This window comes from Bos grunniens, chromosome 24 (genome assembly GCF_055505025.1).
Source record: "Bos grunniens cultivar Pamir isolate PY7600 chromosome 24, Bosgru_T2T1.0, whole genome shotgun sequence".
Taxonomy (NCBI): domain Eukaryota; kingdom Metazoa; phylum Chordata; class Mammalia; order Artiodactyla; family Bovidae; genus Bos; species Bos grunniens.
In genome coordinates, this window is record NC_141188.1 from 8,677,027 (window position 1) to 8,692,114 (window position 15,088).

Here is a 15,088-nt window from a genome sequence, read left to right on the forward strand (position 1 = left end):
TCAAATATTTAGAACACGGACATTTTCTGACATATAAGATCTCACACTCCATCACCTTTCTAGGAAGTTATGAGGATGGGCTCCATCAAATCAAGGAGGCAAACCAGGAAACAGAGACCAGGCAACGTCACCTAGAGAGAGGAGAAAGCAGCCTCTAGGTTGGCAGCTCCCGCCACTCGGCCTGTCTTCGATATTGTCCTTGCACCGACAGCCCTGCCGACTGCTGTCCCAGAGTCAGCGCAACTGTGACATCCTCCCTGAAGACACAGTCCACGTTCCCTGGCTACCAGAAGTAATACACCCTGACCCTGCATCGACAGCCAGGGAAGCTGCATTCTGAAATCTGCCAGCAACGTGGTACGTGACTCAGGCACGTTAGGTAACCACTCTTACCTGCCTCCTCGTCATCTGCATGAGGATAAGGTTATCAGAAGGTGCCCTCTAATTCGAGAAAGGCAGTAATTCTTCAAATGAATAAAAGCACTAAAATCCTAATACAATTCTTTTGTTTGGTATACGTTTATACACTCTGACAGTCAGCGATACTTGCTAGTAATGTTATTCCCTAAATATATATACGTATATTTTTACGTTAAAAGCAATGTAAATAGACAGAAATGACTTTAATCAGAGGGACGATACCTTCTTTAAAACCAAAAACACTTTCATTATTATTATAAACATCAAAAGGAAAATCACATGAAGTGACAGGTCTACGAGTAAAAAATTCATCTTCCGTTTTTTAAGAGTATTTATTAACCCTGCTGTCCCCACCACCCAGCGTGTTGCTGATGTGGCCAGAATACCACCACGTAAGAACAAGAGCAGGCAGCACCGAACGACAATCTGCAGCACCTGCTGCATACACCTTTTCCAAATAGCTCTAAAGAGTAACATTAAACTGGTTTTGCCAGAACTGTTATCTAAGAGCAGCTATATATTCCATTGCCTTCTTGGAAGAGACACTTTACAAACAAGCGTGTACATAATCTCACGCTGCCACTAAACCACTCCAGACAGACAGACGTCTCTTCACACAACCAGACTCACCTCGTGGCAGACTTCAGGATGGCATGGTGACGCCAGCAGGGGTTTTCTGACGCTCAGACGGCTTCGGCTTCCAGGCCTGCAGAGATCTGGTCTCGTCTTCTGCGTTTCTTGTTCTCTACTACGCAAGAGTCGGCTCCCCGGGACAACGGAATAGCCACCGCTCCCCAAACATAGTCTCCAAGTGTGATGTCCTTTTAATAATTTTAAGAAAAAATTTCAGTGGGATGGCTGTTAAGAGTGATAACACAATATTAAAACACACAGTAGGAGAACAAGTGCCAGGGACCTTGCGGGCAGCCGTGTGCGGTATGTTCCTGCTCAAGATTTCCCACCAACCGACCACGATGACCTGGGGCCAGTTAGCCCACCACTGCTCACACTGCCAAAGTGTCAGTTGCCCAGTCGTGTCTGACTCTTTGCGACCCCATGGACTGTAGCCTCTGTCCATGGAATTCTCCAGGCAAGAATACTGGAGCGGTTGCCATTCCTCTCTCCGTGGGATCTTCCCGACCCAGGGATCGAACCCAGGTCTCCTGCATTGCAGGCAGATTCTTTACCACCTGAGCCACTAGGGAAGCCCCACTGTAGCCATGTGTAATTCTCAAATTCTAGTAGCTGCACCAGCAGTACTTTTGTAGACTCCCATTCTCCTTCCTCTTTTATGTCCATTTTTCTCTTCTTCGTTTCACACCCTTTCCCCACAGAAGGCTTCTCCAGCAAGAAAAACCAAGTCTTATGCAGATACTGCAGGTTAATCAGAATACTTCTTTTAACTAATCACGATATAAGTGAAGTGAAGTCGCTCAGTCATGTCCGACTCTTTGCAACCCCATGGACTGTAGCCTACCAGGCTCCTCCGTCCATGGAATTTTCCAGGAAAAAGTGCTGGAGTGGGTTTCCATTTCCTTCTCCAGGGGATCTTCCCAATCCAGGGATCGAACATGGGTCTCCCGCATTGCAGGAGGATGCTTTACCATCTGAGCCACCAGGGAAGCCACCAATCATGGTATAGCTTAAACTAATTATTACTATTGTGCGTGCTCAGTGGCTAAGTCGTGTCCGACTCAGTGATCCCATGGACTGAGCCCACCAGTCTCCTCTACCCATGGGATTCTCCAGGCAAGAGTACTGGAGTAGTTGCCATGCCCTTCTTCAGGGGATCTGCCCAACCCAGGGATCAAACCCAAGTCTCCTGCATTGCTGGTGGACCATCTGAGCCACCAGGGCCCCTTACATGCATTATCTCACTTAATTTTTACACCGATGTGGAGGAAGGCACACTATTATTATTTTACAAGAAGATAAATAAGATTGTTATTTTATTTCAAAAATCACTGCCCTATAAAATCACAGGGCTGAAATTCAGGCCTCGATCTGCAGCCCTATAAGAGCGTGCCTTCACCAGCTATGCTAAGAGTCACCTAGGTCTCTGGCTGGTCTAATTCCAAATGAGTTCTTCCTTCTTGCCGCATCCTGAGGGTGCCAGAGGTTCCAGACAACTGAAGTCTCATCCCACCAAGTTCTGTAAGGCAACTTCAAGGGAAACGTGCCCTGGGGCGGATCCTCTCCTCGCACTCCAGGCAACTGTGATTCCAGATGAGATGGATCAGCCAGCCAGGTGTGTGAGTGAATTCAAACACCTCAGCCCGACAGGTAGAGGTGACTCTCCCTACGTGCAGCTATGTAGGCCATGGAGTTTCAAGAACTCAGGCCTTATTAGTGCTATGATTTATCCAGCTGAGCAGATCAGCGCAGACAGGGGTAAAGAAGAGAAACACAAAAACCAACAGACGTCCAAGACCCAGGCAGCACACCTCTGCCTTTACTGTGTGGACAACCACGTAGAAACCACAGGAGCTTTCTGCACCCCACGGCCCCACTCAGTGGACAGGAAGCATAAGGAGTGTGAGGAGGGCAGAGGAGAAAGACCACAGGCCCGGCACTCCCCAAGGAATTCAGTGATGAACCTTAGATCAGAAACACACGAACTGATAAATGGGGTTCCTGAAGGAGCTATGAGGAAGCGGAGCCAGGGAAGGCTTCCCTGAGACGGTGACCCTGGCATTACGATCCGAGGAAGAACCAACCCCAGGAGGAGCCACTGAAGAGCAGCCCTGTTCAAGGTGAGGACTGAGACGCAGCCTGGAATGCCGAGGAAGAGAAGGGCTGGACCATGACCGCGCTGAGGCAGAGGGAAGATTCTTCAAGACCAACTGAGGAGTCAGGCAGAAGTCACATTTGTAACAACGGTAAACAGCTTGGATGTCACTTTACACAAAACATCTGCGTACTCACAGTAACTCTGTCAGATGGATTATTACCCCCATCTTAGCCCCAAATGAGGAATAAAACTCCGAGGGGATGTACTGTGTATTCAAGGTCACAAGCTAGCAACCTACACGCCGCACTAAAGACTTAACACCTCCAAAACGTCCTCCATGTTCAAAGGGAGAGTGGAAATCCTCAATGACTTATCTCAGACTATTCTACATCTATTCTTCAAACATCAACAAGGCCGACAGTCACCCAAAACAAATGTCACAACAAAGTAAATGTAAAGTCTGTATGAACCATCAAAGACGACCCTGACGCCGGTTTAACGTGAAATGTGCCCTTAGTCTAAAAGTCTTCCCTACTTAGCACATAAAGCAACATGTTATGCAGCATAATAAATTAACCATAAAAACACTAATGACAATTTCACTCTCGGTACACTTTAGAACACGTCCCAGTGTTGTTTCTCTTTTACTACCTGGATAACTCTTTCAATCAAGCTAGTCATACAAGAAAGTTTCCCCTTATCATGACACACTAATATTATAAATGTCTCCCTTACAAAACGACTTTCACAATTTTATGAAAGTAACCGGACACCACAGATGTGCCATGTCCAGAAGTGGAAGAGGTTAGGAATGAGGGCGGAGAACTGAAATAGACAATCTTCATTTCCTATAAAAGATGCAACAAGCAGAAAACAGCAAAAGGTGATCTTTTTACCTCTAGGTCATTTACCTACTTGCCCTTTTTAAGTATTAAAATAGATGCATACACATCCATTAGCTACACCAGATTATAACTAACATGGGGAATCTGACCTCATGTGTGTGTGTGTTAGTTGCTCAGCCATGTCCAACTCTTTGCAACCCCATGGATTACAGCCTGCCAGTCTCCTCTGTCCATGGGATTCTGCAGGCAAGAATACTGGAGTGGGTAGACATTCCCTTTTCCAGGGAATCTCCCCAACTCAGGGATTAAACCTAGGTCTCCTGCATTGTGGGCAGATTCTTTACCATCTGAGCCACCAGGGAGGCCTCACACTTCAACATATTTGTTGAATACCTGACCTCATACTTCAACATATTTGTGTGTATCTTGTGTGTGTGCATGACCCATTTTGCATGACTGCATATTTATGAGTGAATAATAACAGTAATTGACACAAACTCAGAAATGATCCTGACAGTTTCCTTTTTTTTGGAGTACTGCATTAGTCGCTCAGTTGTGCCCAACTCTTTGCGATCCCATGGACTGTAGCCCACCAGACTCCTCTGTCCATGGGACTTCCCAGCCAAAAACACTGGAGTGGGTTGCCATTTTCTTCTACAGGGGATCTTCCCGACCCAGGGATCAAACCCGGATCTCCCACATTGCAGGCAGTCTTTACCACCTGAGCCACCAGGGAAGCTACGTAATAACTCTGAAATAAGATCACACGATTACTTCCATGAGGCAAATAAAAGAAAATACTAGTAAAAAAAATCAGCTTCTTGAAAACTGATCACAAGGGAGAAAATTACCAGAATTTTCTCTAAAGAGTGACGGTTACCTAACAAGACAGGCTTTAAGAAGATGCTTGCTTCTGTTCCCTAAAAAGAGGGCCATTTAAAGGAACCTGAGATGATTAGGAATCCAGTCAGCACAGCTGAGTTTTCTTCCCAGGGCACTGCCCAGCCCAGGCTGGCTGTAGCCCAGGTCAATGGCACCCCAACCCCTGCTTGGCCACTCCCCTGCAAGGTGCTACAGGGGAGGGTGTCAGGTGACACCCAAGAGTGTGCCCCTGGGTCCTGGGGAGGCCATGTCTAAGGCTTGCCCACCTTCCCACTAAGAGAAGGGAAAGGGGCAGTGCCAGGTACTTCCCACCAATTCAGGAGGTATTTAAAGATCATAAGGGGAAAAAGTGCTTCAAAAGAGATGCTGAAGGGAGGCCCCGAAAAGGTCAAGGTTCCGGTGAATAAGGTGGGGGATCCTACCCAGACCAGTAGAAAGTACTTGCCAGGTCACAGGTGAGCTGAGCTCTTCTAAGAATCCCAGTTAAGTCCAAGGCCAGTCTGACAGCTTCCCCAAAGGCAACAAGAAACCATGAGAGACAGTGTCAGAACCAAAGGGTTGGTCACATATTCTGCTTGGAGCAGGCGTGGCCTCTGAAACTTAACCATATCCATGCTACTTGATGCAGAAATACTGAGAAATAAGACAGCACCGGAAGCAGATCATAGGCTGTTTCCAGGTTTTCTCTGTGAAACTTGATAAACAGCGCCATTCATGTTTTTAAATAAAACATTCCCCACAGCACTACATATTCCACTGAACATTCATTCATTCAAGTAAGCTAAGTAGATTTCATGTTGTGATATTTGTTGCGTTAACCAGAAAAAGAAGAAAAAAAAAAAAAAAGTCAAGATCACTGCACACCTACTGCGACTGGGAACACCTCGCCGTTTCATCTTAAAGGAGAGGGCAGTTTACTTTTGTTTGATGACAGACATGTGTGCAGCCAAGGACCGCAGTCCATGAAGAACGTATTTGGGCAACGTTTTGTGTCTCATTCACATCTAACCGTGATTACTACGTTCTCCATCCTCATCCACAGTAAAGTGGCAGGTCGCCTTTTCCAGGGCAGACGTTTCAAGACAACATTCGTGGAACTGAATCCAACATTATTATCTACCGGAAGCCTAAGGTCTGCCCCCATATTCCCACCTGGCCCTGAGTTCCAAAAAGTGGGGCTGGGAACCCCGAATTCCACATGCCGACTAAACGTGAAGTTGGCCTGCAGACGACCGCACACGTTCCAAGTTCTGGGCCGGGACCTGCCCCGGGACAAATGTCAATAGATGTGACCCAGAAGGGAGGCACCAAGGTGTCCGCGAAGCGAACCGAGCGCCGCGGCCCGGCCCGGCCCCGGGGGCGGGCTCACGTACCCCCGTCCCCACGGCCACGAGGGTCCGGCGGCGCGTCCCCGCGCGGAGCCCACCGGGGTCCCGGCCACGCCGCGGCCCGGGCCTCCCGCGCGCGCCCGCCGGCCGCCGGCCCCGGGGTCCGAGCGCGCAGGCCCCGCGCCGCCGCCCCAGGCCTCGCCGAGCCCCGGCCTCTCCCCGCCGGGCTGCGGGCAACAAAGGCGGCGGCCCGGGCCCGGCGCGCGCGGCGAAGGGCCGGAGGCCGCGGGGTCGGGCCGGCGCGCGCGGCGGAAGCAGGCCTCGGGCCTCCCCGGCCCGGAGCCCCGGCCCGGCTTCCCGGACGCCGCTCCCCGCCGGCCCGGCGCCCGCCCGCGGACCCGCCGAGGCCCCGGCCGCTCCCCGGCCCGCCCGCGCCGGAGCCGCCCCGCGCCGGCCCGCGGAGCCGCGGCGCCCCCTGCGCCCGAGGGGAGCGGGCGGACGGCCCAGCCCCGCGCCGCAGACGCTCACCCGGCGGCGCCGCTCCGCGTCCTCGCCCCGCGCCGGCGCGACTGCCGCGCTCAGCCCTGCTCGCCCGCAACTCCGCCTCCCGCCGCCTTCCTCCTCCTCTTCCTCCCGCCTCGCCGCCTCCTCCAGGAGCGGCGCGCCGGCCGCCGGCCCGAGCGCAGCCGCCGCCGAGGAGCCGAGCGGGCTGCCCCGCGCCCACCTCTCGGCCCGCGGCGCAGGCGGGCGTCGGCGCGGGGGGCGGGCCGGCGGGGCGGGGCGGGGCCGGGGCCGGTGCGCGCCGGGGTCCCGGCGCCCGCACCCGCCCTCCGGGCGCCCCCGGCCCCTGCGCGCTGGCCCGCCCCCTCGTCCGCCGCCTTTGCAGCCTCGCCTCCGCGGCGGCCGGGCGGACGCGGGAAGGACCGTATCCACGGCCCTCGGGCGCCGGCCCCGGCCTCGTCCCCTGCGGTCGGGGGTCCGCTCACCTGGCGCGGTGACCGGGACCACCCGGCCCCCGCGGGCAGCGGGACGGAGTGGCCGAGCGCGCGCGCCCGAGCCGGGCCCTTCCCACACCTTTCTCTAGCTTAACCGTAAGATGTGCTGATTAAAAGAAAAACTTACTCCTTGTTTCAGCCCATCTGCTTTTCCCTTTAGTCCTTGTTAGTGGGGTTTTTTTTTTTTTTTTATGCATGGTTTTTTTTTTTTTTTTAATGCAGAAATAGTTTATTGTTTGTGCCGCCGAGTTCCGAGTTCCGAGGCAGTGTGATGTCAAGTTGCCTGTTGGTAACTTGACTCAAACTCTGTGGATTCTTTGCTACCTGCATATAGAATTAACAGCAAATTGGACTTTTGTCAGCGAGAAGCTACAGGAACATTTATTTCTCTTTTCATCCGAAGAAAAGTGGTTAAAGATAAGTATCATTAAAGTCTAACGAGAATTAGTGTTGGCTTTGAAAGTTGTATTTCTTGAATAGCATGGAGCTTTTAAAAAGGAAACAAGGCTAGGGGAAAAAAAGTCTTAAAGTTTTTCCAAAGTGAATGTATATCTGAGTTATACCTCATTAAAGCTGTTAGTTTTTTAAAAGTTTAAGTAATTGATCTTAATTCTTATGAATGTTCGATATACAATTCTCATCTAAACACCAAACCCAGATTAATAATTTAAAAGTTGCATTGTCAGGTGATTCAGCTGGTTTGTATGACTGAATAGTATATATATAAGGTTGATGTCATCTGGTACATGTGATTCACCAGACCTCTGTCATCTTTAGTTCTTATTTCAATTTGTTATTAAATTCCTACAGGGACTTCCCTGGTGGTCAACTGGTTAAGACTCCCTGCTTCCATTGCAAGGGGTGCAGATTTCATCCGTGATCTGGGAACTAATAGCCCGCATGCCTGGAGAGAGGCCGAAAAATAAGTAAAAATAAACTCCTATTATTAGTGTTAATCTGATTTAAATGCAACTCAGTTCTCAGATGTCCAATCACAGTGAATGTTGACTGAAATAGATCAGTCAGGTTAGTAAAAATAGTACTTATTAATTAGAGATGAAACAGGACAGAGGATGAGATGGTTGGATGGCATCACTGACTCAATGGACATGAGTTTGAACAAACCCTGAGAGAGAGTGAAGGACAGGGAAGCCTGCTGCAGTCCACGAGGTCTAAAAGAGTCAGACACGACTGAGCCACTGAACAACCCCAACAACAGAGATGAAACAAACTTTTCAACCCACCCCTCTTGTGGTAAGCCCATTCAGAAGAAGACGCGGGACAGACTGGAAATCGGACTGGTGTTTCCTTACCTGATCTGAAGAAGGCCAGTAGTTGGAGGCTGGGGAGCAGGGCTGATAAGCATGAAGGTGGCAGTGGGCTGGCTGATCAGCACGATAAGCGTGATCCAGGAGACAGGATCAAGACCCCGGCTTCTGAGTCTGGCAGAGCTGGTGTGGCGTCTCAGCCTTGACAATTCATACAGAGGTGTGAGCTTAACCAAGCTTCTCAGTTGTAACCTCGGTTTCTTAGAAGAAGAGGGGTGAGAACGGGGGAGGTGTTTTTATATTTTTGTATTAACTCTATTAAATCAGTTCATTCCCAACTCTTTGAGACCCCATGGACTGTAGCCCAGGCTCCTCTGTCCATGGGGATCTCCAGGCAAGTATGTTGGAGTGGGTTGCCATTTCCTCCTCCTGGGGATCTTCTTGACTCTATATTAAACAGTGGTGGCAATTGCTTGAGATAATGCTCAAAACCGTTTAACTTGGTACCTGGTCCGTAATGATTGCTGTTACTAGGTAATATGTATTTTACAAGCAAGGTATGCAACTATTTTGGGGCATATATTATCTACTTTATTTTAACAGTGAGTTTGTAAGATCTGTATTATCATCATCCTCACATTACAGGTGAGAAAACTGTGCCTTCTTGATTATAAGTAGTAAGTAACTTTCCCAAGTCACACCCTGCTAGAAGGCAGAGTTGGAATTCAGACTTAGGTCTCTCTGACTCTAAAATATGAGCTCTTAACCATTAAAATAATAGTGATATAACAGTATGAATAATACAACAACAACTTTAGGGTAGAGATACCCCAGTGGATAAATTAAAGTCTCCATGCTAATCTAGAAAAATGGTACTGATGAACGTATTTGCAGGGCAGGAATAGAGATGCAGACGTAGAATACCGACTTGTGGACACCGTAGGGGAAGGAGAAGGTGGGACCAGCTGAGAGAATAGCATTGACATATATTAAATAGATAGCTAGTGGCAAGCTGCTGTGTTACACTGGGAGTTCAGCTTGGTGCTGTGTGATGAGAGAGAGGTGGGAGGGAGCGGGGTGGGAGGAAGGTTCAAGAAAGAGGGGATATATGTAGACATAGCTGATTCACTTTGTTGTGTAGCAGACACTAACGCAACTTTGTATAGCAATTATCCAATTAAAAAAATTTTAAAATGGAAATAGTGCTGTAGATAAGAAATAACACACTAATTACTAATAAAATTTTTATAAAGAAAATCTCCATGTTTGGCTGAATTCCAACATTTTGGCTTTAGTCAGCACTGTCTGATACATCATATGCTTAGTCGTGTCTGACTCTTTGAGACCCCATGGACTGTAGTCCACCAGGCTCCTCTGGCCATGGGGTTTTTCAGGCTAAAGTACTGGAGTGGGTTGCCATTTCCTCCTCCAGGGGATCTTCCTGACCCAGGGATTGAACCTGTGTCTCCTGTGTGTCCTGAATTGCAGGCGGTTTCTTTACCACTGAGCCATCCATTGAGGAGGCCCCTGTCTGATAGACACACTTGCTAAAAAGGCGGTCCTGGCAAAGGGCCCTTTGCCCTTTGGAAGGAGTTCAGTTCTTCCTCTTCCTCCTGAAATCACAGCTTGTAGAGCCACAAAGAACCTTCCGGACCATGATCGGCATCCTCATAGTATGGAGGAGGAAAGAGATTCTAAGAAATCATATGACTTGCCCAAGTGACAGAGTTAAAAGTAGCTGAGTCATGACTTCAACTGCCCTCTCCCAGTTTCAAGTCTGGCTTGATTTCTAGTATTAAAGATCTTCTTTCCTCCAGAAGAGAAAAAATGTGGACCTTGGACTGAAAAAAACTGGATAGAAGAAGTAGGATGGGACATGGTGGGTAGCCTTACAAACTCATCCTGACATTGCAAGTCCATCCTCGGTGCTAAAAGTCCTGGGGGAAATTGGCCCAAGTAAGCAACACTGCACACTTTCTACATCCCTCTTGCTTTCCACGGCTATTCTGCTGCCTCTCACCTTCTGTCTTTGAGGCTCATGAGAGGTCTTCCACTCGTGCAGAGTCCCCTGATCGGGATTTGTACTGGATGGAAGAGTGTCCCCAAAGATACATGTCCTTAGCAGAACCTCTGAGTGTGACCTTGTTTGAAAGTGGGGTCTTTGCAGATGTCATGAAGTTGGTACTTGGTCATACTGGAGTAGAGAGGGCCGTTCATCCCATTTGATTGTTGACTTCATAAGAGGAAAAGAGACACAGGACAGGCATGCAGAGATGCTCAGGGAGAATCCCAGGAAGGCAGAGAGGGCAGTGATGTGCCCACAAGCCAAGGACTGCCAGAACTGCTGCCAACACCTGGAGCTGGAAAAGGCAAGGAAGGATGCTTCCCTACAGCTTCAGGGAGAGCATGACCCTACAGGCAGCCTGATTTTCTGCTGCTTTATCCTCCAGGACCAGGAGAGGAACTATTTCTGTGGCGTTAAAGCACCCAGTTTGTAGAGCTTACCCAGTGGCTCAGTGGTAAAGAATCTGCCTGCAAGGCAGGAGACTCAGATTCAATCCCTAGGTTGAGAAGAGCCCCTGGAGAAGAAAATGGCAACCCACTCCAGTATTCTTGCTTGGAGAATTCCATGGACGGGAACCTGGCGGGCTACAGTCCATGGGGTCGCAAAAAGAGGTGGACATGACTGAGCAATTAAACAACAACCCAGTTTGTGATGCTTTGTTGTGATAGCCACAGGGAGTCCTAGGCCTGCCCACCCCTCCGCCCTCCCCCTAACCCCTTCCACCCTGAAGGCCTGTTCTCTGGAATGAAGTCATTGCAATCGCCTCCCAGGCAAAGCTTCTCCTTGTAGAGCTTCCCAATTACTAGAGTCTCCAAACGTCCCAGTTTGCCCAGGATGGCACCAGGTTATAACTATCAGTCTGGCACAAATGTGAACAGTGCCACCTTTCATCCCGAAGTTGTTCCTGTTTGGAAAATAAATTCTGTGTTCACCCTGCATTCTCCGTAAAGCACAGAAGAGTGACTCAGTTACTTGGCATTCAGAGAGAGGTGGACCCAACCCACTTCTCCAGCCCCGCCGTCCACTGTTTCCTCATATTACACTTTGCCCGGCCAAGCCGCGTAGCTCCATCTGCAAGCAGTCCCGCCCTGTGCTTTTCTCTTCGCCTAGAATGTTCTTCCATCTCACCACACCACCACCCCGCCAACAAACACACCCTCTGATTACTTCTATACATTGAAAACCTTACTCATCATCTGTCAAGGCTCAGATCCACCCCATCAGAAAAGACGTCATGCTATCGAGAAAGCGCACATTGGGTTTTACAGCACATCCTATGCTCTACCCTGAATTGTAGCAGTTCTCCTTTGAGTGCAGATACGTTGTCTTATTCGTCTTTCTATTATGCTTCTAGTACCTAAAATGAAAAATGTTCACACAGTAGGGCCTCAGGAAATCTTTGATGAATAAATTTGAATATTTCATTCCTCTTTCCATCTATTTGAGAATATCCTGGTGATAAATGAGTTTTCAAAACCCTTTTTAAAGATCCACGTTAATATAGAAGAGTGGCTAATTTGTCCTTCAGGAAGTGACAGGTACCTGATCTCCAGAGCATAATTATGTGGACCCCCCAAAATATTGCCTGCCACATCAGTAAACATCCAACAAGTTGCCCACTGTCAAGCCTTCAGCCACATTAGCAGCTCTGAAGGTGCACCCCGAGGGGGATTCAGGATGAGAAAACAAGATAACTGCCACTGGATAGTTGAGATGCTTATCAAAGGAATCATCGCAGTGAAGCCAGACACTTGCATCTTCCCATACATGGAAAGGCACTGGATCATTATCTTGGGATGCCTGGATGTTTCAGTGTGATTAGCAGTAGGTTTTTGATGTTCAACTATGTATGTTTGAAGCAAAAACTGCTGTATATCCTTGTGTGTGTGTGTGTGTGTGTGCGTGCGTGCACGTGCATTCAGTCTTGTCCAACTCTCATTGACTCCATGAACTGTAGCCTGCCAGGCTCCTATGTCCATGGGATTTCCCAGGCAAGAATATTCAAGGGGGTTGCCAATTCCTTCTCCAGGGGATCTTCCTGACCCAGGGATCAAACCTGCGTCTCATATGTCTCCTGCATTGATAGGCGGGTTCTTTACCCGTGAAGCTTCAGTATATCCTTACTCCTCCTCTAACTCTTTGGAACACTTCCTCAGAGCTCTCCAAGAGGCTGAAGTTCAGGCTATTGTCCTCAGAAAGCCACTGAATAAAAGATAATTCTCGACTTCTAGCTTGTGCAATTTTTTTCAGTTGGCAATTATTAAGAGGAAGTGCTGCAGTCCATGGGGTCGCAAAGAGTCGGACACGACTGAGCCACTGAACTGAACTGAATAATTTTCCTGGGCTATTTCAATCAGTAGCTAGATTCTGCTCAGTGGGGATATGCTGACTGTAAAGGAATGGTGCCTACCTCCCGAATGATGGAATCTGAGGGTTTTTAAGACCTGGCAGGAGGTATGTGGGAACCTATTTGTTTGCTCAGAAAGGTGGCACTTCCTCAAATTATCATCCCTACATGGTGACTGTCCCTTGTAGGCTTAGTTTCCTATTTATTCTTCATTTTCTAGATTCCACATGTGTGTTATTTTTCTGTCTTACTTCACTCTGTATGGCAGTCTCTAGGTCCAGCCACTTCTGTACCAGAGAATTCCATTTGTTAAAAAACTCTTCTTTACAGCAAGATAACGCACTGAATTCAAAAGCTAGAAATCCAAAGTAGGATCAGCATTTTATAGAAAAGTAAACTTCTACATATGTTCAGTCTTCGTAATTTTAAAGCATCAGGAAGACCTAACGATCCATAAAAAAAGAGAAATAATACTGTACCTTCTATGGATGGATTAAAATTCTCTATTAGAGCATTGTTCCATTATATTTGGAGTCATTAAAGTAAAAATTTCTCCCTAGAAGCAATATGACTTTTAGACATCATCAATTGTTTATATTCTGTAACCTAAGTATTACTATCACATTGTTATTTGATTTTTGCATCATTTTTAACTTTTCATATCTCTGTTTCCCCATTCACCTATAGTTTATATGAAATTCATTTTGCTCTTTATAATTAACAGCAGACATTTAAAAAGTGTGAGATTTCTCCTAGGGCAAGAAGAAATATTGGTCATTCAAATGTCTTGTCACATAACAATAATGAACACACCTGGAATTGGCATGCACACATTTTCCATCCTGAGTCACATGTTAGTGGCTGACAGAGAACTTGAGATCAAAAGGCACTCTCTTTGAAACAATACCTGCCATAGAATTTCCTGTGCATGACTTTCCAACAGGATCCATTTGAATGTCCCCCTGGACTTGAGTTTTGCTGGAGACTGGGAATCATAGGTGTTAAGTACCCTGATGTTAAGTGCTAATCTAACCGCAAAAGGAATGACTTCAAACCCTGTTTTGCCTGAATTAGCCCACCTACATAGCTTCAGGGTGCAGAAGAGGCTGTACACATCCCATCCTCCAATGAGGGAGGGAAGGGGCTGTCTACTCCCTATTTGAAACCATGTAAGGGAAAGCTTCAAGAAAACCAGAGCTCTGGACCTATGCCCTTGGAGGACGTGCTGTAGGACAGGAAAATGCTGAGAATATAGCCTGACCTGAGCTGCCCTCCCCCAGCAAGAGAAAGAGGAGACCGGCCCACATCCCCAGGCGTGGCAAGCCAAGGAGGCACCCTTGGGCTGTGTAGGCTACCCTGGTGGCTCAGTTGGTAAAGAATCCACCAGAAATGGGTGGATCCCTGGGTCGGGAAGATCTCTTGGAAAAGGAATGGTAACCAACTCCAGTATTGCCTGGAGTATTCCAGGCAGGATTCTTGCCTGGAAAATCCCACGGACAGATGAGACTGGCAGGCTTTACCGTCCAAGGGGTTGCAAAGAGTCAGACAGAACTGAGCATAGAGAAATAGAGATATGAGCTGGAGGCAGGAAATCACAGAGGACTTCTTTCTGTCCTAAAAGGGTGCTGAAGAAGGAAATACAGTAAGTCCCCTACATATAAACATTCTGAGAGTGCCTTTGTAAGTCCGCTTTGTTCATAAGTCCAACAAAGTTAGCCTAAGTACCCAACTAACACAATTTGCTGTATAGTATTGTAGTAAGTTTATAATACTTTTCACAGAATGTAGTACATCAGTTCAGTTCAGTTCAGTCGCTCAGTCATGTCCGACTCTTTGCGACCCCATGAACTGCAGCACGCCAGGCCTCCCTGTGCATCAGCAACTCCCGGAGTTCACCCAAACCCATGTCCATTGAGTCGGTGATGCCAACCATCTCATCCTCTATCATCCTCTTCTCCTCCTGCCTTCAGTGTTTCCCAGCATCAGGGTCTTTTCAAATGAGTCAGCTCTTTGCATCAGGTGGCCAAAGTACTGGAGTTTCAGCTTTAGCCTTAGTCTTTCCAATGAATATTCAGGACTGATTTCCTTTAGGATGGACTGGTTGGATCTCCTTGCAGTCCAAGGGACTCTCAAGAGTTTTCTCCAACACCACAGTTCAAAAGCATCAATTCTTCTGCACTCAGCTTTTTTTATAGTCCAACTCTCAC

At 48.1% G+C, this 15,088-nt stretch overlaps 2 protein-coding genes across 4 annotated transcripts in view; one reads left to right on the plus strand and one right to left on the minus strand.

Annotated features, from left to right (window-relative positions):
* Window positions 1-7,241, minus strand: part of SOCS6 (suppressor of cytokine signaling 6) — a 35,586-nt gene extending 28,345 nt beyond the window's left edge. The window contains exons 1-2 of one of the 3 annotated variants that reach the window (XM_086372187.1): window positions 7,193-7,241; window positions 1,051-1,241 (exon numbers count right to left, since the gene is read on the minus strand). The gene's annotated coding sequence lies outside the window, so the exon portion shown is untranslated. Of the gene's footprint in view, window positions 1-1,050; window positions 1,242-2,471; window positions 6,018-6,734; window positions 6,872-7,192 lie in introns of those variants that run through there. The other 2 variants (XM_086372184.1, XM_086372185.1) reach the window with 2 other exon arrangements.
* On the plus strand, window positions 5,242-9,726 carry LOC147345875 (uncharacterized). The gene is made up of 2 exons (XM_086372077.1): window positions 5,242-5,333; window positions 6,203-9,726. Exons 1-2 carry the CDS (start codon window positions 5,242-5,244, stop codon window positions 7,293-7,295), a joined length of 1,185 nt encoding a protein of 394 aa, XP_086228203.1. The 3' UTR covers window positions 7,296-9,726.
* Window positions 9,727-15,088: the final 5,362 nt, after the last annotated feature.

Coding starts and splice junctions, on each gene's coding strand:
- LOC147345875 (XM_086372077.1), top strand. CDS start 5,242: ATGCTGAAGGGAGGCCCCGAAAAGGTCAAGGTTCCGGTGAATAAGGTG. Junction 5,334..6,202: donor AAGTACTTGCCAGGTCACAG/GTGAGCTGAGCT, acceptor GTGTCCGCGAAG/CGAACCGAGCGCCGCGGCCC.